We start from the raw sequence: 25,590 nt of genomic DNA, 5'->3' as shown, positions 1-25,590 counted from the left end.
GATTTTTTAGTTATGTTGTTCAAGCCACTGCAGCATTGCCACTCATACTTTTTACCTGTCCATAAAATAGTTTGACCATTAACACCTTAGGTCATTCTGTATCAGGTGATCTCTTTGGGTTTGGCCAATTTTTCTTTTCTTTCTATTCTTTCTTTTATTCTTTGGTTAACATTGCTCAAGTGAGAAGAAAAGGACCAAATGTGAGCAAGGGGTTTGCAAGGCCTTTTATCAGGTTGTTTAAGGTGATTCAAGTAAAGGGCTGGGACACGCTGGGTGTCCAGGTGGTAGTCAGCAGTTGTTGCCAAAAGTGTGTTTTTCCACATAGAAATCCCAATTTTAAAATGATGCTAAAAATGCTTGGACAACAGCGATATTTGAATTTGCAAATGACGCAGGTAGTAATGACAGCCATCAAATAAATATAGAAAATAAGGAGAAAAGAAGGTCACATAAATAAATAACACAAGTGAAATTCTTCTCTATTCTTTATAGTAACTGATATAATTACATTGAAATGTTCCATCTCCAAACAGAATAAAATGTTAAAAGTCAGGGAATATAAAGAAATATTACATTTTATGTGAGCGAATGAGTGTGGTCACATATACATTGTAATACATCCTGTCCTCGGGATCATGTATTTGTCAAGGACGTAGGAAAAAACCAAGCCTCGGACAGTCAAATAGTCTTTAAAAGTCGTTTGATGCCGGAACATTCCTAAGATCACCCACAAAGGCCTCGTTTCGCTTTGTGTACACCTCTCGACACTTCCAGGCATCTCCAGTTTCCCGCATTTCCCCGTCCTCCTGCAGCTCAGTGGAATTCCAGCTGTTGATAAGAGAGACGCCTCAGGCGAGAGAAGCTCCGTCTTCTACATTCAGGTTCCTGTAATGAACTTTCCTCACACTATACTATATTTCAGGGATTTTGCTGGAGATTGTAACCAACAGTGACATGTGATGAGTGCTGCAGCAACAAAATTCTAATTAAGTCTAAAGTATATGCAAAAAGCAAATGCATTTGTTGTGTTTTTTTTCATTCATTAATTATGTTACCACCTAATGGTTATTCCACCTTCATCAACTTGATTTTTCTGCAGGGATTTTAATTTACAGTTTTTCTTATTACCAATATATGTCTTGAAAGGCCCAATCCAATAGGTTCTTAGTCCATTCTATTCATTTCTTTCAATTTACCCACTTTACTCAGGACATCAATTATCAAGCTTTTAGGATGTCTTCCTCCAAATTGTTATGTAAGAATAAGTTAAAAAGTTTATATTCTTCTTTTCTATTTAAGACTAAATAATATTTTCTGTTCTATACAGTTATCAAGATATCATTGATATGTTTCACAATTTGTATCATTTATCATATGTTCACAAACGGCATGATTTTATTATAAAATAAATACTCATTCTACCACCTCTTATTTAATTTTTGTTACTTTCTTTCTTAAAAAGTTACGAAGTGAGGCTTGCTGAGATACTAATTCTAATTTATCCTCTCTCTGCCCTGACTCCTCCCCTAACTCCCAGCTTATCCAAATGGGCAAAGAGGTGGGGCGTGTGTGCAGCCGAGACTTCAGTGAAAGCCGGTTTTTGGTGGACACGCTCACCTACCTGTCACTCAAAGCGGCCACGCCATGAATTCTGCATAAAGTTTTAATCAAATTTAAACAGGTGAGTTATTTAAAATTCACCCCTGTACAGTTGTCATGAATGTAGAGGAAAGTAGCTGTAGAGACCAAAACTTTTTAGCAGGCCAGAAACGTGTTTATTTCTGCTGTAAAGTTGACCATTTTAACATGGGAGTCTATGGGGACTGACTCACTCTTGGAGCCAGACTCTAGTGGCCAATCATAGAACTGCTTTTGGCACTTGCGTGTGGGCTTTATTGTTCAGCCCTGGTGGTTGCCGCTTGGTTGACATCTGGGAGTAGGGCAACATCGCTAAAAAGAAGTCAAATGGGACAAGACAAGCAGCCAGGTTTCCAACAAAACTCAGGATTATCTGAAAAACCATCACAGTTTACAGAACGACTTCCTGAGGCAGCTTTGATCTACTCTGCTAACCACAGACTATTTACTGACATTTCGAGAGCCTGCTCTCTAAATTAAACTTTTTGTTTATCTCCGACGTGGTGGATGATTTGACTGAACTGCTGAATTATTTCCAACCCCTCTGAACTTCGGAATGATTTAGCTTCTTGTACCGTCCGACTTGGTATTCACAATCCCGCCGAAATCCCGGAACCTCCGTTTGCTAAACACTTCCCACAAACAGCAGTCGTCCAATTATAGCTTCCCAACTGTAGATAACTGTCCACAAGAGTAACCTGGCAATACTTCCAGGGCCAAGCAGCACATCATTAACAAACTACATTAGTTTGAAGAGGTAGAGTTTTTCGTCGTAACTAATGCATTCATTTCGTAGTGTTGTTGTCGTCTTTAACCACTGTATACCTGGATGCTGTTGATGATAGGCTAACGTTAGCAGCTCTGTCCTGCTCTTAATTGGATTCAGGGAAGTTTACAGTCCTGCAGCCTCAGCCAGTGTTACACAGTATGCGTTACATCTGCCAAACACTCGCACTCGTAACTTTAAAAGACACACACAACGTTCAGTACAAACACAGTGAAAATAAGTAAGCCAAGCAAGGTTATGCTGGAACAGAATAACTGTCTGATCTCACATTTTTCCTCATTGTACTTTGATTATACTTTGACTAACTACCTTCACACTGTAATATATGGACAGTGCTGTTCTACATTGATCATCAGCAGGTGCGGATACTGACTTTTTGCCTAGTATCTGTTATTTTTAGCCTCAGTCTCTCAGCACGATATCATTCATTTGAAGATCAAGTGTGTATTTATGACTGTTTTCATGGGGTCCTGGTTTTAAATCTAGTGACGTGGAAACATGAGGAGTCGGTTGGAGGCAGCGACAGTTGTCATTTTAGTCGGCAACATTGACGGTCATCAGTGAGAGAAGAGAAATCTGTTTTTGTTTACTTCTGCCTGAGATGTTTGTTTTAAAATTACAATGAATTTTGATGGTAAATCTGCCGCTGTTGTCAATGTTAAACTGCTATGTAGCGTATAAGAACAGAAAGCTTGACACACAGAGCTAGAGTGAATAAAAGTGTGATATTTACAGTTTCCAGTGCATGAACCGAAGTCTATCTCAGGCCTTTCTTTTTTCTCTTCTGTGTGTTTTCACTTGTATTTACTGTACAAGAAATGAAAATCTTTTTTATGTGTTCCCCTTTATGCTGCTACATCAAACGCTTTGTCAAAAGCCTTATTAAAGTCCACGACCCATTTATGAAAAAGTCCAGGTAGAGCATGAAGCATAAATCTATGTGAGGAACAAGCTGGTGGTTAAAACAAAGTAAAAGCTCCTTGAACTGTGGGGCCTTTGAAAGATGGAAAGCAGGTCATTCTCAGGCCTCATCAAGAAACTAAATCAAAGTAGGGAGTCACTGTGTAGCCTAAAGAATGAAGTCAGGGGAGTGAAAACCATTAAAAGTGCATTGTGCAGGCGGTTTGTGGAGGAAAAAAGAAGAAAGAGATACAGAAGAGAGGAATCACGACAGCAAAACAACCACAACAGTGGAGCTTGACTTAAAGAAAAAACAGACTGAGCGACTGAGAGAGTGTATGGTCTCCTTTTGTCTTAACGTGTGGTTTAGCGTAGATCTGTCTAATATCATGCACCATAAATCTCAAAGTAGGCCTCATTGGTTCACAGGCTTCAGAGTTCTTGACATTAACACAAATTTGTGGGGAAAAAAAAAGAAAAAGAAAGTTAAAGTGCCTCAATTCTGTGGCATTTTTCTTTCCCCTCCTTTGGAAAATTGCTTCCGTCTGTTGATTGAACAAGCTGTAACATAACATGGGAGTCACGAAAATCCTCCTCCAGAATTAGTTATTCTTGCAGTCAGATTAAATGCGGTAGATTCAGATTGCCGTCCAGCTCGTACAGTGGTTGTTTGACCTCACACTGCAGGGGTCAGGAGGTGAGGACATTAAAGGAGCATCCGGGATACTTTTATGAGTTTCGGTCATTTCTTTTAAAAAGTGGCAGCTAATGCGAAATTTATAAAATCACGGACTTCCCTTTTCATCGTTTGTGAGTTGATGCTCCAAACCACTGGTGTTGTAACTCCCTCCTAACAGGTCCGTCAGTTACTTTTGCCATCACTTGAAGTGAAACAACATGGGTATGGTTTAACTTTGTTCACCGCTGGTTTGAACCGGCTGCTAATGCTAACTGGATGCTGCTGGCAGGCCCATAAAGTGAAGCGCTTGTACAAACATTTGGATGACTCCAACAGTCGTGACAAGGGAACAAAAAGATAAATGTGAACAAATGTGAACCTCCACGGGGAAGTCTTAGTTTGTTGCTGCAGGATCTCACTACTGAGGTGACGTAATGAGCGAGGCAGTGTGTTGTTATCATGCCTGTCTGTAATTTTATGTTCGTCGACAAATTACCTCCCCCTCCTCTCTCTCTCGCTCTCTCTCTCTCTCCCCCTCTCAGGACACCGAGCGTTGGGAGAGGTCAGTGTTGAGGGTCGCTGAGATCACTTCAGCCCTGATCCGGGAGAGGAGCCCCGCCCTGGTGGGACAGCTTCTGCAGGCATGAGGAGAAGCAGCACCGACACAAAATCGCCTCAGTGTAACTCAAGAGCACTGCACGGATGAGACGATGGCGTTTTCTTCTGCTCTACATCCATCTCTTTGTCAATTACAGCAAGGCTAAAGGGATACTCCCATAATTAAATATTGCACTTCATAAACTTTAGGGACTTGGTTTAAAGTCCATTCCTGTTTATAAAGTTTAAAAGTTTATATGATCGTTTTCATAGGCTGAAAACAATAAACATGTTAAATTGGTGAAGTGGCCCTTTGATAACCATCTACCAGACAGTATTAGTATTGGTTGTGAAAGATTAAGCTAGACTTTACTGTAATCACCTACAAGTTTGAGTCAGTGGTCTATTCTGAATGTGGCTGATTAGTAAATTGGTCAGTGTTTTGTTGAGGTGCACCAGTGGCAAATAAAAGAGAAACTTACATCTCCTCTAAAGTAAAAAAATGACTTGTTGCAGAGTTAATAATGTCAACTGATCCCATCTTAAAGGTGCTACATATGTTTTGGTTTGTTTTTGTATCACTGTATCTTCCAGAAATTTCTAACTTTCATGCTTTGGAGACACCCAGTGGTAGCATTGATAGACACAGCAATGCACACCATGAGCGTCGCATACAGTCATGGAAATATTCAGCATAGAGGGACTTTAAAAATGGCTAGAAACTAATGAGACCACTGTTGAGATAAGTGTTAGTCACCTGTTGGGCTGAAAAGAAATTGCTTTTCAATTTAAAGATTTAAAGAAATGCGACACATCAAAGCTTTTTTTCAGTTTTTAAATGTTTGGCAACTTATGTTTTAAAAAAAAAAACCTCCAGAATTTGGTTTGCTCTCATTTCTTCAACAAACGTATCATAAGAATTTTGATGATATATTGATGTTTGAAAAGAGGCAAGGCCCCAACAGCATGTGTGATGATAGCAAACAACACATGTTTTCTAACTTTACCCACGACCTGCATTAACAGGTTATATCACTACATTAACATATAGACTGTTGAAATTCAAATTACAGTATGTATCACAACAAGACAACTTGTCAAACAGTATTTAGGCTGTTTGGTTAAAACTCTGCTGTATTTGTTTGTTTGGCTTGTTTAGGGTGGTGTGAAAGCTGTCAAGCAAACTGGTGCGGTTTGTGTGTGTGAGGTTTTAGCACATCTTCAAAAGCTAAACTGCTATTAAATCCATCTGCTGCCTGTAAACTGTAAATGAGACGATCTGCATAAGTGACAAATATATTTATGATAATCATTTGGTTACCATAGTGTCCAAATCCACATATTTCAGCAGTTCATAGTGGGAAAGTAAGTGGAACGTAGGGACCACACAGTGACTGTGTCCCCTAGTAATACTGCGGTAAAGCACACCTGGTTCATTCTGTTTCTACCTGCACGTTATTCATGAAAAGAGGTTGAGTTGCAGTCTGGACTAATTATACTAAAAATCAGTCATTTATTCACCTGTTTTTTGTGACAATGGGGAAGATAAAGAAACACATAAGAAGCAGATAAGTGCACCAGAACTTAGTGTCATAGTTTTCCCCACGAGGGTCCGTGAAGCGCTGATGATCGCAGGATGTCCACCTTTTGCAGAAACCGTCAGTGTTGAGTTCATGTGTACTTGGTTCCTTTGAAATGAGCCAGTGTGAACACGAACTGGACGACCCCCAACCCTCTCAACACTAATGGTTTGTCAGTGAAGTGAGGTACAACATACGAGGGCTGATTGATAAGATGGGGTTGAAGGAGATGAGTTATACAGCTCTGGTTTCGTGAACGTGCAGTTCAACTCTTTGAGTTATTACGCAGAAAGTTTGAAGCTAATGACTTTCGTGGTATTTCTGTTTCGGGTAATTGAAAATTGCAAGTCAGCACTGTCTGAGAACAGACAACATCGGCCTTCATTCACAAGGCCGTGGTGGCAACACTTGGGGAGGTTACTCCTCCTTACAGCGTGGGCTGCTGAATACAGACGTAGCAGAGAAAGCCTGAAACATGAACCCCGTCCTGGAGTCCGGTCTCGCAATTTTCAATTACCCAAGACAGAAATACCACAAAAGTTATTAACTTCAAACGTTCTGCATAATCACTCAGAGAGACACAGTGAGCTGTATAACTCATCTCCTTTTACCTCCGTCCATGAACTTATCAATCACCCCTTGTGCTATATATCAACAAGTCAAGTGACTGATGGAGGAGAGTCTGGGGCATTAATAATAACAGTTAAATTACTGTCTTGTGTCACAATCACTGGAAAAAGCTGTTAATGACTGAAACACAAATATGTAATAAGAGGGAGCTTATATTTTTTGTACTCCATTAAAACTGTTTTTTTTAAAGCAATAAAGATGTGTTTTTCAGATTCTGCTGTAACTGCTCTTTTTCGGGAAATAACATAACAACATAGTCTATATTCAGATGTGTTGGAGGAAACCAGTTCCTGAAGTTTAGGTGCAGGTCGGGGTGTCTGTCCGCGAGCTCGTGCTTCACTGGAGCCCTTAATGAAGCAGCTCAGTACTGAAGAGGCTCCTGTTTCCTGCAGTGAACCAGCTCTAATACCACCGGACCCTGCAGCAACTTAACAGTGCAGAGGGTGATGATGGTGGGGAGAGAAGGTGATGTCGTACACCCAGGGAGACTCGTGTGTCATGCTTTTATTCCAGAACAGAGTCTTGGTCACTGGAGGTCATCAAGCTTAATTACAGGGAAGATCAAATCTTGTATTCTTATCTACATCTTGTATCTCTGTGTTTTCTATTGCTTAAGAGTCTATAATAAAGGCCTGTTAGGATCACCTCAACTACATTACATTACTTCCCTCCCTTCAACGTCCAACTCCCAGCCTTCCCACTTCCACTGTGTTTGCACTATAATTTTCCAGTCATGCCTCATATTCCTCCTTTAGTGAGTTTCCCTCCACTGGAGATCACCTGACCACTCACCTGTCTGCACAGCTGCCCCTAATTACCCAATTACTCTCATTGTATATATACAGAGGGCCGCTTTCAGTCAATCCTGGCCAGATTTTTTAGTTTATGTTGTCAAGCCACTGCAGCATGCACTCATACTTGTTACCTGTTCCATAAAATAGTTTGACCATACACTTAGGTCATTCTGTATCAGGTGATCTCTTGGGTTTGGCCAATTTTTCTTTCTTTCTGTCTTTCTTTTATTCTTGGTTAACATTGCTCAAGTGAGAAAGGACCAAATGTGAAGCAAGGTGCAAGGCCTTTATCAGGGTGGTTTAAGGTGATTCAAGGTAAAGGCTGGGACACGCTGGTGTCCAGGTAGTCAGCAGGTGTTGCCAAGTGTGTTTTTCCACATGAAATCCAATTTAAATGATGCTAAAAATGCTTGGACAACAGTGATATTTGAATTTGCAAATGAGGTAGTAATGACAGCCATCAAATAAATATAGATAGGAGAAAGAAGGTCTACATAAATGAAATAACACAAGTGAAATTCTCTCTATTCTTTATAGTAACTGAATGAATGTACATTGAAATGTTCCATCTCCAAAGCAGAATAAAATGTTAAAAGTCAGGGAATATAAAGAAATATTACATTTTGCATGTGAGCGATGAGTGTGGTCACATATACATGAATACATCTGTCCTCGGGATCATGTATTTGTCACAGGAGGTAGGAAAAAACAGCCTCGGACATCAAATAGTCTTTAAAAGTGTTGATGCCGGAACATTCCTAAGATCACCACAAAGGCCTCGTCGCTTTGTGTACACCTCTCACACTTCCAGGGCATCTCCAGTTTCCCGCATTTCCCCGTCCTCCTGCAGCTCAGTGGAATTCCAGCTGTTGATAGAGAGACGCCTCAGGCGAGAGAAGCTCCGTCTTCACATTCAGGTTCCTGTAATGAACTCCTCACAACATATACTTATATTTCAGGGATTTTGCTGGAGATTGTAACCAACAGTGACATGTGATGAGTGCTGCAAGCAACAAAATCTAATCTAAGTCTAAAGTATATGCAAGCAAATGCATTTGTTGTGTTTTTTTTCATTCATTAATTGTTACCCACCTGAATGTTTATTCCACCTTCTCCACCTTTATTTTCTCTTGAGTGGATTTTAATTTACAGTTTTTCTTATTACCAATATATGTCTTGAAAAGGCCCAATCCAATAGGTTCTTAGTCCATCTATTCATTTCTTTCAATTTACCCACTTTACTTAGGGACATCAATATCAAGCTTAGGATGTCTTCCTCAAATTGTTATGTAAGAATAAGTTAAAAGTTTATATTCTTCTTTCTATTTAAGACTAAATAATATTTTCTGTTCTATACAGTTTATCAAGATATCATTGATATGTTTCACAATTGTATCATTTATTCATATGTTCACAAACGGCATGCTTTTTATTATAAAATAAATATCATTTCTACCCACCTCTTATTTAATTTTGTTACTTTCTTCTAAAAAGTTACGAAGTGAGGCTTGCTGGGAAATTCTAATTTGACCAATGAGCTTGCTTCCTTTCATTCCTTCCCGTCCTAACGTGCGTGAGTGAACGTCAGTTTTTTTTTTTCAACGGTTTTAGCAAGAAGCGAGTGTTCGTCAGCAAATGGCTGCGAAGCTAGCAGCGTAATGTTTAGCAAGTTCAAATAAAAAAAAGCGGGACTCAAAAGAGAACAGGATGAGTTAATTGCTAAAGTGACGAAATTAGATACGTTTTTACTCACTATGCTTCAATTTTATCGAATGTTAGCATTGTTGACGTGCAACCGGAAGCTAACATTAGCTTGATTGGCTATCGTTTCTATGGAGAACAGCAGAGCCAGGAATGTGGACTAGCGTTGTTGATGACGTTGTTAATGGGCGCGAGGCCCGGCGGGTTGAACTTCTAATGGGTGAGTACAGGTTTCTCTTTTTTATGGAGTGGTTTAAATCTGCAGCAATGTAATTGTTACCTTTCATATGTTGGAAAATGCGCAGCTACTGTAATCTGTGTGTGTGTTAATATGTGGCCGCTGTGCCATTGATTATGAATGATGAATTCTATCAGTGCAAGTGATTGTGTGATCTGGTGCCATCATCTATTTATTCATACTGTGTAGACCTGTAATTAGTTGTTGTGCTTTTCTTGATGGCAATTTTACCTTCACGCTGTGTAAGCTAGCTTTGTGTTAAATTGTGCTGAAAAGTGTTGGCCGGCTAAAGCTATTTTTGGATTTTTGATTTGATGCTGACCACAGGCTAGTTTGCAGGATGGCAGTTGCATGGTGAGCATCTCCATGGTGACAAAGCAATCATATCCAGTGGTTTTGTATGTGAGTGTGTGTAACCTTGCGCTTGTGTTAAGGGCAATGCACCATGGCCAATCACAATTATGTTACCCTACAGCTGGGCGCTGTAGATTTTAGAAAACATTACTCAAACACAAGGGGACTATTTTCAGCTGCAGATGAATATACATTTTTTTCCTCTATACTGAGTATTTCTGGCAGCTACATAGCATATGTGGGATTGAGTCAAAATAAACTGCAGCTGAAAGAAGAAACATGTCACCCAGTGTAACAGTGTGGCTCATTGATGTGTTTTAAATAGTTTTTGGACAATAACGGAGGAATGAGATATATCAGGGTTTGGATAAACAGACAATAGTGGTTAGTTAGATCAGTTCACTGTTGGTTTTGGTCTTTAAATGGAATTTGTTGACACGAAGAAAAATATAGAATATCAGCAGACTTATTCTTTAGGGTCCTTGAACATGTCTGCATTGACTTCAAATCTATGATGTTTAGTGGAGCAGATCAGAGGAGTTGCAGACACTCACTGAATCCTTCTTGAACCTGAAGAATATATTTTTTTGAACATGCTCTCTACTTAATGCTCTTTTGGTCTTAAATCAAACTATTGTTCATGTAAGTAGATCAAATGTTATTCATGTCTTAGGTGATGTTAGTAATTGCTGACATGTTGTCAGTTTCTAAGGTTCCATGTCGTCTGTCTGCTCAATTTCCAATACAACTGTTAATAAAGTTGTACCGTCGTTACCCTGTCCTTTGACATGACAAAAGTTCAGAGTATGGGAACAGCAGCTCAATTTAAGCACAAGTTTCTTTTTTTTTTCTTTGAGCAGCAGGAAGAAACAGGGGGTGGAAGGTGAAGTGATCCAGGTCGGGCAGAAAACTCCAGAAGTTTTCAGGTTATTCAGGAAGAATGGGACTATGTTGGAAAATTCACTAATAAAGTGGGGGAAAGAAAAGTCAGGTGTGAATGGAAGGACATTACCAGTATACCTATAGTGGTTATTATTATATGTCAGACTGTGGTGATGAAGACTTGAAGATGTTTTATTCTGTATGTCTTTGAGTATAGTGATACCTGGTGGACAGAATGGAGAACATGCCTGGTATCGTTTGAGTGTTAGACATTCTTTCTCCACTAGGGGGCCATATTGGACTTAGTTTTCTGTCCACACAAGGACTTCACCAGTGTACCCGCTGCTTTGGCAAAGTTTGGCTATTGTTTTGGTGAGTTTACCACCAAATCTACATAAAGAATAAGCTTGTTGAGGTGCTGGAACTGTGGTTTTAAAGATTGTTAATCTGAAATGTGGTGTAACTACAATTATTATGATATTTTTAGAAAGATAGTACCTTATTTAACATCCTCCTGTAAAAATTTAATCATTTACAGTTATTTGAATAGAAGCTGGGAACAATAGATGATCATATCATAACAGTATTATTATTGATTAATAAATTCTGTTCATTTTGAGTCTAAAAGTGTCTAGGTACAGTTAAAAAAAAAAAAAAGACTACAAGATGGAACAAAAATAGGTTTACACTGGTCTCAATTGTGTTTGCCTCTCTGATCTGGTCATTTGGTGACCTTTCATGATGAAGGTCATCCACACTGAACCTTTTGAAAATGTTTTCCCAAGTGGGTAGGAAAAAATCAGTCGTGGATTTAAGTGTAAACACAGAAAACAATGCTTGGCAAAAACCAGAACATCCGCAGTCCCAGTCTGGATGGAGACCTCTGTTGCATGTCGTTCCTCATCTCTCTCTTTCTATGCTCATTTCCTGTCATATCTCTAATATGGTGCATAAAAAACTCTCAGACCTGTGATTGTCCTCCTTCATAGACAAAGTTGGTCGCAACTATTTAAAATTTCGTAATATTTTGCAGTAGTTTTAATTTCCTCGGCTTGTGATTAAGCTCTAATTTTGTGGTTGTAGGTGCTGGCAGATGGTTAGGTTCTGTCTGAGCCGAGTTAGCTTAATGCTAACCAGAGCCACGGGCCTTGGCTGATACCTCAGACCAGGTCCTGTTTAGATAGTGCCACAGCTGGTGCTGTGGAGAGGAAGACCAAAGCCAGATCCCCACAGTCTGACTGTCTGTAGGTCTGCCAGGCTCAGACAGCACGTCGTCACCCCGACCAGCCGACCACAGCTCTGATTACGGCCTTGGTTTTTTAATAGAGCCTGTGCTCACAACTAGGTGTGTGTGCATTTTCATACACTGTAGGTTTTCTGTGTGTGTCTCTAAGCATGCGGAATGAATGTGACAGCCCTAAATTTACTCCTGTGTCCGAGTTCATCCTGGCCGAGGGATTGCCAAATCCGGATCACAATAAAAGCGTCACGTCCATGCCAGCAACGCCTAACACAGGGCACACGGAGAAAAACCACAAGAAACCTCTTCTTCCTGGAAACTAGAAAACAAACACAGCGAGGGGGTCAAAAGAGCAGACTAAGAATATGAGGACTTTGGACGGGTCAGGAAGCTCCGTGAGGTTGGATGCCAAGTACAATAATGCAGTCATGAATACAGGAGGGAAGGTGTTCAGGAATTTGACCTCGTGAAGTCGCTGCAAACCCACAGCGTCTGGTATCCTGGAGTGAATGAAACTCACTCTGATTTGTTGGATATCAAAAGGATTCAGCGTCTGTTTGTGTTGCTGTTGTTAAAACCATAGCACACATGCTGTCAGGGTCCGATTTCTATGGATTCCCACCAATTCTAACGATGTAAATGAAATACAAACATTTGCAGAACATCCAACGAATGTCACCTGAATTCAGAGAGACACGTCTGTGGAGAATAGTGCCATCTGGTGGAAATTACTTTTGAATTACATGGTGGATTTGAAACAAATACTGAACAGCCCAACCACCAAATGTAAGCAATTCTATGCAAATTTGCTGTCTCACATAAAGCCGCAATTACAGCAATAGAAGGTGCTATGAAATTCAGATTACACTTTCCCTAAAGATTCATCAAGCTCCAGTAACTGATGGATGTTGAAACGGTTGTTGTGAGATCACATTGCAGAGAAGCTGCTGTGTAAACACGCAGGGAGTGATGTCAGTGTGTAGAAAAGTGAGTTTACACAGACCCACTCCTACATATTTCCTCCATCCCCACAAGCTGAAAAGAAAATCACAGAAAGCTGTGATTTTGAGGGTTTGGAGGAGGTTTAGATACAGAGTCGGCCTGGGAAAATCGAAGAGGGGGAAATTTACTAACACATGCCCCTCTTACATAACTTTCTCTTCTCATCCAGCACTAGGATGCATAAAAAAAAAAGTTTAAAAAAAGCACCTAAAATCGCTGGAGAAACTTGGTGGTCTGTGATAGGTGGCTTGTTTTACTGATCACATTAGGTTTTATGCTGCATTCAAGTGCTCCCATTGTGAGTTTAGAAAAATGTGGACATGCTGATTATATTAGATTGTGTGCAAATTAACAGTTTGTCTCCAAGCCCTGTGTAATGATTGTGTCTATCATATCCCATTTGGTTAATATCAACTTGTAAAAAACTGAGGGGAAACTGTGTTAGAGGTAGTACTCAACACCAAAATGCTATATGTTTCTTGTTGTATTTTTCTGGTTATTATTGGTTGTTGTAACTTGTTTGGTCTCCCTTAGATTGACCTTGAGTTGATTACACTGATTTGTGACACTGTTTCAGTTGGTATAAATGCTGTTCAGGTGACTAAAGACAGCAGTTTGCTGAGACATGAATGTTTATTAGTTGGAATAATTACATTGTTGTAATGAGTGTCTGGCTTTTTTAAAAATATCATCTTATATCCACAGTTGCTTTTGTTCTTTGTTTGTATGTTTTCATTAATTTCCAAAGACTCTTTCCTCTTGATGTTGTTGACTTTAGGGCTGGGTGGAGTGATTTCCAAAATGTTGATAGTACTAATACCAGGCTGCTTTGAGTATCATTAAGGTTAATGCAAAAAATGCTTCAGTTACATGCACGCAGTGATCACTTTATTTGTTCAAAGAAATCACACAATAATTAGTTATGTCCTGTGTCAATACTGGTGATCTTGGATCTGTTCTTAGTTGGTATTAGAACAAAACCAGATTTTGTGGTTGAAGCCAGACCGGATTGATTTAGCTTTTTAGATGATTCACCTGCAGATTGATAACAGATGATTTAGTCTCTTTGGAGTATACCTAATATATCTTTTTATACTCCATTGAAACTGTGATGATGTTACCTCACATTTCAACAGCTTTTCAGCTTTGTTTTGTTTACAAGTATTTTTGAATTTGGAGATTATAAGTATATTTAAAACAGGTTGTTTGGTTGATGAGTAATAAGGACATTTACTATGAAACAGATAATAGCTCATCTATCTTCATCAGAAGTATAGTGGCAGATTGGCTTGTGATGAATCAATAAAATTGTTCTGCAATATGATTATTATGCGATCAAACAAAGTCAAATGAAAAGTAAAATAGAATCATAATTTAATATAAATTCTTTCCAAATGATGCCAAACAACAGCATTTTATTTTTAGTTCAAATAAAATTGTTCCTGTGGCTTCCATATGCACCCCTGGATTTTTTTAAACTGTCCCCAAATCCAAATTTTCTCCATAGCTGTGTTTTAGTAACAACATTAAGATGGGAGTAAATCTGGGGATTTTTAATGGCACTTTTGGTCACTATAGAAAATGAATACATATCCTACCTTTTTAATGTGCGTTTACTGCAAAGTTAAAGTGTTTTCAACAGCAACAAAAAAGGCTGTGAGTGTAAATCAGGTTGGTCCTGGAAAACAAACGGACAAATGTAACTGGATAAACCCATAATTAAGAAAAGATGACAGAGATCAACACTGTGGTGGAATAGCTTTCATTCAGTCTTGCGTGTTGGTGTTCAATTACCATAAAACAGTAGAAAATTGGCAGTTTTTGCTCTATTGTATTTTTTTTTATTGTGCTGTCTTCTCCCCACGCACCCACTCCTACATATTTCCTCCATCCCCACAAGCTGACCGCTCCTAAGGGCCAAATGAATTCCACATTTCTCCCCCTCCGAGCTGTCACTGGTCCACACACAGCTGAGACTCGCCTTATAAATGAGACTCAGCAGGACGTGGGATCTCTCGCTGACAGCTACGTCTGAAACAACCTGCTGGAAATGGAGATTCAGCCAGTCTGTGTGAAGCTTCGTCTGACTCTTATGGTGTGTAAATGTGGACGGGCCCCAGGGCCCAGGTGGTGCTATGTGGTGAACCACAACTGTGTGGCAAGCAACTTGGTGTTGAGTGGCAGTGTTGTGAAGTTCTGCCACAGCTCTCTGCAGATGAAGGCAGTGTTTTATTCAGTAGCCTGAAATGAAGGTTTTTCTCTGCTACAAAGTTAATGCCTGCGAGCAGAAGCAAGACTCAGGTCCAATATAATAAAGAAAGATCCTTAAGTATAATGTGCAATGTGCCACTATCAGTGGTGGAGGAAGAACTCAAACCCTTTCACCTTTTAAGTGAGTAAAATAATAACTAAATTGTAAATTTACTCTAATACATGTAAATGTCTTCAACAATATTCACAGTAAAATGCAGTTCAGATGAAGAATGACAGAAATATTAAAAGAAGAAAGGAAAGAAAGATTGAAGCAACATTCATCAAATGTTATAAAATCTTTACTATAAAAAGTAAAATATTTGCATTGTAAGTAAAAAGTATGAAGGACATTTAATGGAGGAAATGGAGTAAGTAGCTCTGTTTTGGTCTCTGCCAGCTCATGAGAGAAATCTCTGGCTCTTCAGCTAGAAAGAAGAAAGTGGAGCTTTTTAAAGCTCACTAGCTAGTCACTAAGTATGTCCTTTACTGTAGGTGGTGCAGTGGATTTATCAGAGCTTGTTGGTTGGCTTCCTTATTTGCTCCTGTCATGATTACTGCAGACAATAAAACGTAACTATGCATCGTAATAAGGTGCTTGCACAAATGACCTATGGGGTAATTTTTTATGGGAGGACAGTCTCCTGGAAACAACTTCCTGCTGCTGCTGGAAACAAGGCTGGTGAGAGCAGCAAGACTGAACCAAATCAATGAAGGAGCTAAAAAGCTCCATCGAGTTTCAGTTTTGTCTTAATTCTTTAGGTTTGTCACTATTTGCAAAACATTTTACATTACACATAGTCATTAGGATCCATTTTAATATGAATACCAAATTAATATAAAAAAAATATAGTGCAGCTTTTAAGTACAGTATCTGAATAATGTTCCTGATTTCAGTACTTTCCTGTATCTAACATCACAAGCTAAAATGTTTTCTGGTCTCTGATGTGATGTTCACTCGTGAACTTTACAGACTTCATCGCTCAGCAGAACTGAGATCCAAACCTTGTCTACATTACCAGAGCCAAAGGGGTGGATTAGATATAACAGAGAGTTTAGTAATGGGGGGAATTGGTCCAAATTAGGTCTAACAATTATCTACAATTATGGCTGTGGGAAGACGCGATCGCACATCAGCTCTGCTTATTTGTGTTTGGAGGCGGCAGGGTGCTGTGGGTTAATGGGTGCTCCATCAGAGATGGAGAAGAGGAGGAATGACTCATTCTCTGTGGATGTGAATGTGTGTGTCTGTGTCTTTGTGAGTTTTCTTGTGTTTTTGCTGTTAAAGGTTTTTATAAATGAAGATCAGGTCAGATGGGACAGCATGGGGGAGTGAAAGTGTTCACATCATGGTGGAGTGAATTTACACTATGAAAAGAAACTGTGGAGAAAGAGACATGATAAAAGGAAAGAGGGAATAAACGGGAAGTGAGGGATGGAAGGACGGAAAGAAGGAAGGAAGTAAGTAAGTTAGGAAACAAAATGGAAAGACGAAGAAGGAGGGAAAGAAGACAGCAAAAAATGGAAATGAAGAAGAGATGCTCATAAAAATCGATGGAAGGAGGCACAAAATGAATGGAAAAAAGGAAAGAGAAGGAAAAATTAGGGAAAAAATTAAAAATAGAAATAAGAAAGGAGGGAGGGAGAAAAGGCAGCAAAAAATGGAAAGACACAAGGAGTCAAGGAAGAAAAAGAGGAATGGAAAGAAAGAAGAGAAGGAAAGGAAAGAGGGGGAAAATTACCATAAAAACAGATGGAAGGAAGAAAGGAAGGAAGGAAGGAAGGAAGGAAAGAAACAAACAACAGAACCTGCACCGTTCAGCTACTGAACCACTCGCTGATGGAAGAGAATGAGATTATATTAAAAAAAAGACTGATGTCTTATCTTGAATTGGGAAATATTTCTTCTTACTTTGATGCCAATAAAGTTCATTGAATCAAGCTGAAACTGAGAGTTAGTTGGAAGCAGCTGTGGATTTGGCCGTTGGTCCTGCGCCACCCCCCTCCTCGATAGGAGCTCCATCATGCTGACAGCCATGTTGCAGCTCTGTTCGTGATTCAGACGATGAAATATCAGCGGGGCTCAGCGCAGCGTCTCCTCTCTGCATCCATCCTGGCTGCTTTCTTTGCTCCTCAACTCCTCCGGCGCCGTTCAATCAAGCCCACCTCCAGCGGGCGAGACAGGACGTCCATCCATTATAGCTCACACCCACACAAACAGTGATGGGGCTTCAACACAGACACGCACATGTGAACACACACACCCCTCGGAGGAAGTTACACACTGACCAGACTGACCTTTAATCATTCTGTAAAGTAACGACCTACAGCGTTTCCACATCAATAAATGTCAGATTATCTATTGTGGTTGATAGTTATATTACATAGTCATGATCCAACTTACACCCAAACTGATTAAAGCATTTACAACTTTCACATAAGATTGCAGTTTGTTCAATCTCCACAAAAAGTAAAATAAATTGAGATATTACCAACAAATCCTCCAGATTAAACAACATATTACTTTGTTTGTTGCCGTCTTGAACCACACAGAAGTGTTTTCTGATCAAACGACACAATTTGTGGTGTGGATTAAAGGAGCTATTTGTAAGTTTACTCTGCCGTCAAACGTAGTTTCCTGTGTTAAAGTACAATAACGTCACCTGACCTCCCCCTCTGCCCGCGTAATAATTACTACAGCCACTACAGGGCTTTGTCACTTCAGTGTAAACAGATGTTGTTTTGAGGGGATTTACTGAAACAGCTGATGCTGTTGTTGTTTCTCGGGGGGAAGGTTTCAAAAAGAAAGTGTTGCATCTGAGTGGACAGAAAAGTACACAAGTGTCAACCCGACCATATGGAATTTACATTATATAATGACTGACACTTATGATCAGTTCACTCAGGTTCACAGAGTTTCAAAAGGAAAGTTTTTGAGCAAGAGAAACACACATTTTCCTGCAGCCTGTTTAAAGGAACAGCAGTCACTGGATGCATTAGGCTTCCTGTTTGATAAGCTGATGTGTCTTTGTGATGATATGATTCAAACTGCCATTTACACGGTGATTTCATTGAGTATTAGAGATCTGAGTAGGGCGGGCAGAGAAAATGGGACAATACTAAGTTTGGTGAGTGCCTTCATGCGCAGCTGTTGGGTGCAATGTTGGCACATGAGCGTAAAACAGAAGATGTCAGGTGTGTTTTGGAGTGAGTTAACACTGAAATACTGACATATATTGACAACATTTACTTAGTTTTGATGCAATCTGTTCCTAATTACCTCCCAGTGATTACATGCTTGTCTCTAATATGGCCAAACTCAAGAGAATTACGATTTTGTACTATTTTAACTTTCTTATGCTGCATTACAACTTCTTGGTAGTCCAGGTTTTAATAAAACCTCTAAATCTCCTTCCTGTCCACCCTATAACATGAGAACAACTTTTTCAAAAGGATCAATTTCCGTGGCTGGAAAACGGAAGCTCGGTGTGAATGGGAGGCCAAAACAAAGAAAAAAAATGATTTGTTTTCACATTTATCTGAATCACTGTGAACTGTCTCAAACTCAGCTGCCTCCTTCTCTCACTCTGTCTCTCACACACTCACACTCACATACACACACACACATTCAAAGTCTAACTGCACCACAGAGACAAATCCCCAGTTGATCTTTCCCATGAACATGTCTCCCTGACTCAGGACTCTCCCCCCTTCACCAGGCCCGAGCTCCGAGCCTCGGCTCCCTCTGGGCCATGGTGAAGGATTGTAACTATTTTCTCCGCAACGCAACCTCAAACACAACAACAGCAAGTTAGTCATCGCAAACTGCCATAACATCTTGATTTGTGTTATAGCGTGGGAGCTGCGATACACACACACACACACACCACCGTTCTCAGCAGCAACCTTTGAGGGATCAGCTCATCAGTTGTGCATGAAAAAGACTCGGGGTTTTTGGAAGCTCCCTGCATCTCTCCCCCGAAAAATGATTTATGAGGCCGAATCATTCACAGCGCTCACTTCCTGTCGGTGAAATCTCCAGACGTCCTCCTCTGTTTTATACTGTCATGTCCCATCTAGATGGCTGGCTCTGGAATTTAGTGCACGGCTGGATTAGTCTTGTCCGCACATGTGTTTCGCTGCGGGAAGCTCTGTACCATTTGACTGTCCTCATTCAGTTTTAACTGCTTTTTTTTCTTTTATATGCACAGACTCACTTTGGTGTTTTCTTTATATTTCTTAATCATCTCTTTGGCAGTGAGTTAAACATCTATACTGACAGAAATACAGTGTCCTGGAAGATTCTCAGGCTCCCAAATTGCTCAAAACCCTTTGGCTTTGACTTTGGCGTCATCAGTTGGCTTGACGACTTCCTTTCCGATGCTGCTGTGATATTTTACAGCCTTCTGCTCAGACACTTGAAGATGCTGAAACACTTGCACAAGAGTAGACAGAAGAGAGACACGGAAAGCGGCTGGTAGTATTTCAGTGACTTCAGCATTCATCCCGACTGAAAGATCCACTTTTGCTTTTCATTGCACATTAACCGTACGCCTCCAAGTAGCGACATGCTCGGGTGATATTTATTGATATGCAACAGCCCCAGAGCGCCTAATTGGCTGTTTTGGAACTGACCCGACCTGCGATGGCTCCCTCAGCTGCCAGCTTCCCTCTCAAAATGGCTGCCCCGACCACAAGCCCTCGGTCGGCCCTGCACTTTTCATGGAGCTCGGTTGTAAATCCTCTTTTTCTTCTCCCTTCTCTCTCTTTCGCCTCTAACGTCTTCATTACCCAAGTCGTTTTGTCAGCACACCATTGGGTGTAACAGAATACCATGCTGACCAACATTTAGGTCGTATGCATTTAGATCATTTCCTCCTCTTAAGACCAGATATTGCGCTGCCGCAAAGGTAGCCGGATTGCCAGATTGGAGCCCTGGGTTGCCAGATTGGGGACCCGGCTAATCTAATTAAAGAGTGAAGGAAAGAGGCCCGAGGGGCCCGCAGGACTGAGACTGTGGAGGAGCCAGGACTGGTTCCCCCTTTTTGAAAAACTATGCACCGCAAAATACAATGTGGTAATGTCTGCGGGCCTAATTCTTCCGGAGGGGAGAGAGCCGGATTCTGTGCTGCAGACAGCCACATCCCTCGCTTCAGAGAGAGAGAGAGAGAGAAAGAGAGGGCGAAGAAGAAAGAGGGAGCAGAAGAAAGAGAGTCCGAGGATGATTTATGTCCTGCTGTGCAGACGCAGAAATAAATCCAGTGACCTAGCACAGAGGGGGAAGCAGGCCATAAAGCACAGGATCAATTCAGAACTGGTTCCCTTTTTTGAAAAACCCCAAATGAGCTAAAATCTCCTCCCATGTCAAAGCCAATCGCTTTGTTTTATGTCATCAAGGCCTTTTATGATATCGTTCCCACTCTTAAGAGGGAGGCGTGGCCATCTGTCTGTCAATGACATATGAGGTTCAATCTTTGGACTGAACTCGGCGCTCTCAGAGCTGATAATTAGGGTCTCCGGCGGTGAACGTGGTGATAGCTGTGTGGGAGGCCTCTTTAAAAAAGCACCACTAATTTGAGCCATAGAAGTTATTGGGGTTATTGCTCCTCGCCTTACCTTCAGCTCTCAGTGGAGCGTATAGGACCTGCATGGTGTCTTAGATGTCACACACATTTTCCTGCAAGCAAGCACACACACACTCAAACACATGCACCTCCAGGTGGCCGAGGGCTGTGCATATATTTCACACCCACCATGCTACGATCAATTTCACCTCCTCGCATGCGTCCAGTTAAGTGTGCAGCTTTTACAAGTGAGCGAGGGATCAGTTTCAAACTCCCCCAGAAATCCCACCTTCTTTCCATCTCTATTAAATGGACCTGATGTTGACCAGTAAAATGATCGCTATGCTGATGTCTGACCTCTTGCATCTACTGGGGAGGGGGGGATACACGGTGGAAAAATGCACCCAGAATATTTTAGGGAGACGGATTCAAACAACAAAGCAACAGATATAACTATCATTAATACGGTTGATAACAGGCAACACTAAAGAGTTACTGAAGGTAATTTTAAGATGTTTTTTTATTGCTCCAATTTGGCTTCAGAGACTTTTGAAGATGTTGTTGTTCTAAAGTTAATTTGAAGTGATAGCAAAAGCAAAAACACTACCTGTACAGTATATCTCATAGTATTTATTGCACCAATCTATAGTATAAAAAAGTTCGAGAAAGAAATAATTTATTCAGTGAATGACATTTAATCGATTAGTTTGGATTGAACTGACTTAATTTCCAAACTAGGTGGAGACTGTAAGAACAACGGTCTTTAATTTAAATTTAAAATATTTTTGTATTTCTAGGAATTTTTCATGCAAAATAGACTTTCATATGGATTAAAGCTGCACTAATCAATTTCTTTTTTTGCATTCACATAATTATAAACGATATTGGGAAATAATAGAAGTGGTCAATATTTCATTTCAACAATATTTGAATTCAGAATTCATGAATAGATTGAAGTTTTTTTTTTTTAAAGTGATTTTCTTGCTAAACCCGTACATACAGTGTATTTGCAATAAAACCACAGCATTACATTTTTATGCAAAAACCCTCATAATGCCCCTTTCAACATTGTAAATCACATCTCGACAGTATCGTGACGTTACATTAGTGAAACAATACGACTATAAAAAAGGCATAGTTAGGAAGAAATCAAGATAACTACATTGACAGCACAGAGTCGTCACTCATGAAAAAATCACTTTAAGTGCTGCTTTTGGATGAAAGCTGGATTTGAACTGTGTTTTATCCATGCTGGAGAGGCTGTCTGAATCCGATCCAAACCGTCTGACACAACAGAGCAACAGGCCTGCGGACAAATTGAAACAGGATGCTGCACCGAATATAGGAAACCACCTGGAAAACTTGCACTGCTCACAATAGTATAAAGAAGGATTGTGGGTGACAGGGACCTGGGAGTTTGGTGTAATGTGATGGCAAAATAGTAATAATTATGAGCATCAAACTGCAGACAGACAAAGTTAGCAACTGGTGATATTGTGGAGCATTTAGCAGTTAGCAAGAGATTTTTCTTTGGAGTTGGTGGAGACCAAAACGGAGCCAAAAGAAATGTAAACATTGGGCTTAGATTGATAGGGTGGCCAGAAACCTGACTCCAAATGAATGATAATTTTGCTCCATGTCTGCTGGATGTCTAAATACTGTGTCATGGAAATACAACTTGTTTTCCCTTGACCCAAGTGGCTAAAACAATGAATAATGCAGCTTTAATGTGGATTCACGAAACAGCTCCAATTTTTAAAACAGGAAATATCAGAGTAAAAAATAAGAAAGGAAAAATAAACCAGAGAAGCGCCATTGTTGCACCAAAAATAAACGTTTGACTCTTTCAACACAAAACAACAAACAAAACAATCAATTTTCAAGCACTAAAAAACATTTCAGAAACTTTAAAGTAATTAAAGTGACTCCTCAAAACAAGCTTGTTTCTGAACTCATTATTGTAAACCACGCACATCCGTTGATTCTGTTAGTGAGTTGTCAGTCTACGCTGCACTGGATATTAATGCACTAGGCATTTACAGAGCTGATTTCCCTCATTATAATATCATTGTACAGGGCCCAAGGGAAACACATTTTTAGCGTGATACAAATTCTGGCACAACACCCGCTCTTCCTCTCTCAGTCTTTCTCACACGTTGTACGTCCTGGACAGAACCCTTCATCTCGCCTCCTCTCCATCTCTCTGACGTTGACTAATTGTGCTTTGTTGTGATTAAAGCCACCAGATGCTCTGGAGAAACCGGCCAAAACCCCGTAAACTCACAGCCCCTTTTTCTATCGCAGCTCTTTCTTGTGGAGAGCAGCAGGAATGTCAGCCATCTTCCCATCAGCACGGGACGCCACAACACACTCGGTTTTTAAGAGTGTGTTTACAGTGAAACGTTCCGCTGATGTGGGATAGATTTATTACTTATTTACTCTCCAACTTGGCCCGGCCTTTTCTTGGTCCCGTTTCTGATCACTTTCGATGCCTCACGCCAGACCACGAAGTGATGGCGGCATGTAAACACACCCGACGCGAGCTGGAATCCAGGAATGTGTGTGTTTGTGTGGGCGTGAGAATGAGGCAGGGAATCTGTGTATTTATACCCACACCTGGGTGTGTATGTGTATATCTGTGTGGGTGTAGATACTGTGGGTGTGTACAGTATGTGAATGTGTTTTATTCATGCATATGTGTGTTGTTATTGTACATGTTTATTTCAGGCAGTAATTTGTCCTTGTGTGTCCTCTTGTTCTTGCTAATCGTGTGTGTGTGTCTTTTAACTCTGTGTGGGTTCCTGCAAGTTTGTGTGTGTTCAGCATTGTGTAATTAGTCGGTTGTAATCAGCGCCTTTATAAAGGATCAATCAGGTGGAAGATAAACATGGCTTGGCTGTGTAACACACTTCATTAAGAGGGAAAATTGAGCTGTGTGATCACAGAACATTGTTACAGTATTTATACCAACTGCTGCACTTTTTAATACTTTAATGTCAGTCGTTTAGGAATTAAAAATAATCCTACTTTTACACTCTGCTTTAGGGCAGCAAATCTTAAAAATTAAGACAGATTATCTGAACAACATGAAAATAAAATAAAATGTTGAGAAATGAGAAACATTGGTCATTGCACAGGAAAACTTTGTGTGCATGAGAACAAAAGGTCATAATTGAAGCAGGAGCAGTGACAGACACTTTGGGTTTTAACCATTCAGCATTTTTTTAAACATGTTTGACTGATGTTAACAACTCATCTGACGGCTTGCATTTCTTACCTCGTCTGTCACCATGTTAATTTACGATTATGACCGCCAAGGTCATGTTTTCACCCATGTCTCTTTATTTGTCAACATCTTACAAAACTGATTTTCACCAAACTCGGTGGAGCAATGGGGCATGGCCCAGGGACAAGCCTGTTAAATTTTGGGGTAGATCCAGATCATTTGATATCAATTTGATTTATTTATTTTTTTCTGTGAAGTCTGGTGTATGTTGTCTGACATTGGCCTCGGCCTCTGCTCTCTCAGTGACCCAATTATTAATAGGAAAGATGGCCAAACTAGAAAATTTAAGTACAAGTTGTAATAAACAAGAATGATTCTGTAACAATTACTAATCAATTAACAAATACAAACATCACAAAATAAGTGCTTTTTCTCAATGAAAGCATTATTTAAGCAATAACTGACTAATTATGGAGTACATCCAAAGTAAATTAGAGTGACAAAATATTCTCAACTCAAGGTCCACTAAAGAGCTTCTGTTTTTTGTTTTTTGAGCTTTTAACCACAATTAAATCGATTCAATTTATTCAATATGCTGCTATTTTCAGCACAGGGTTAAAACATTAACATAATTTGAAAATATTTGAAAATTAAAAATAATCAACAATAATAAAACTTACAATCAGAATTCTTATTGGTCATACTGTAGATGTTATTATAGCACCTGTGCTTTTCCTACTATGACAAGTCAAAAGATCTGATGTGAAAAAGGCCTATTGGATTAATCTAGGTGAGGGAAGTCTAATATAGAAACCCCAAGCCTTACCACTTTAACATTTAAAAACATTTAACATTTGACTCTTGTAAAATGAAGAACAATCACACAGGATTGAGACAGGATTGGGAGTGAAAGGCACTGGGAGAGGTTTGGATTGTCAATGAAAAAAGTCAAGACAGGAGAAAAGTTTCACTAGTCTGCCAACCTTCAGCTGTCTCTGCTCTGTATGATTTATGTTATGAGCCACTACATCAAATTCAGAGTTTCCACAGTGTCAGAGTTTAATAGCTGGACTGAAAGCTGTCTGAAAAATCCCTTTATGAAAAAAAATAAAAGACACTTGTAAGAGGACAAATCCAAGTTCAAAAGCAACAAAAAAAGAAAAGAAGTTAATGATAAACATGTTCTTAGTTTTAAAAAAACATAAGCCTAACATGTGGTGAGCCTAACAATCGTCTGAAACATTCTGAATGGATCACTAATAAGGTGACATTATAAACAATTTGTAATCTCTTATCTCACACTGTTCAATATGCATGTAGTGTGTAACTTTTCTGTGTATTGTCCTTGTAGCTATTAAGTGTTTGTACAGTTTAGTGAAGTTTTGCCATGAAAGTTCTTTGGTTGATGAACAACAGCCGCAGCTGTGTTTTGTATACTTGGCAAATAGCTGTGAAATATGTGTCAAAATCACAAAACAAAATTTAAACCAGAGAGTTTATTTACTCAGAGTTTATTTTTCCAGCTCAC

At 39.8% G+C, this 25,590-nt stretch overlaps 1 protein-coding gene across 1 annotated transcript in view; it reads left to right on the top strand.

Moving 5' to 3' along the window:
• ispd (isoprenoid synthase domain containing) overlaps positions 1–5,461 on the top strand; it is a 55,870-nt gene extending 50,409 nt beyond the window's left edge. The window contains exon 10 of the mRNA XM_022746192.1: positions 4,547–5,461. Coding sequence (XP_022601913.1) covers positions 4,547–4,651 — 105 coding nt within the window. The 3' untranslated portion in view covers positions 4,652–5,461. The remainder of the gene's footprint in view (positions 1–4,546) is intronic.
• The last annotated feature ends 20,129 nt before the right edge of the window (positions 5,462–25,590 follow it).

The sequence above is a fragment of the Seriola dumerili genome, unplaced genomic scaffold, assembly GCF_002260705.1.
Source record: "Seriola dumerili isolate Sdu_G_001 unplaced genomic scaffold, Sdu_1.0 BDQW01000092.1, whole genome shotgun sequence".
Taxonomy (NCBI): Eukaryota; Metazoa; Chordata; class Actinopteri; order Carangiformes; family Carangidae; genus Seriola; species Seriola dumerili.
The sequence above is the reverse complement of the archived record's forward strand: the minus strand, read 5'-3'. Positions and strand labels throughout refer to the sequence as shown.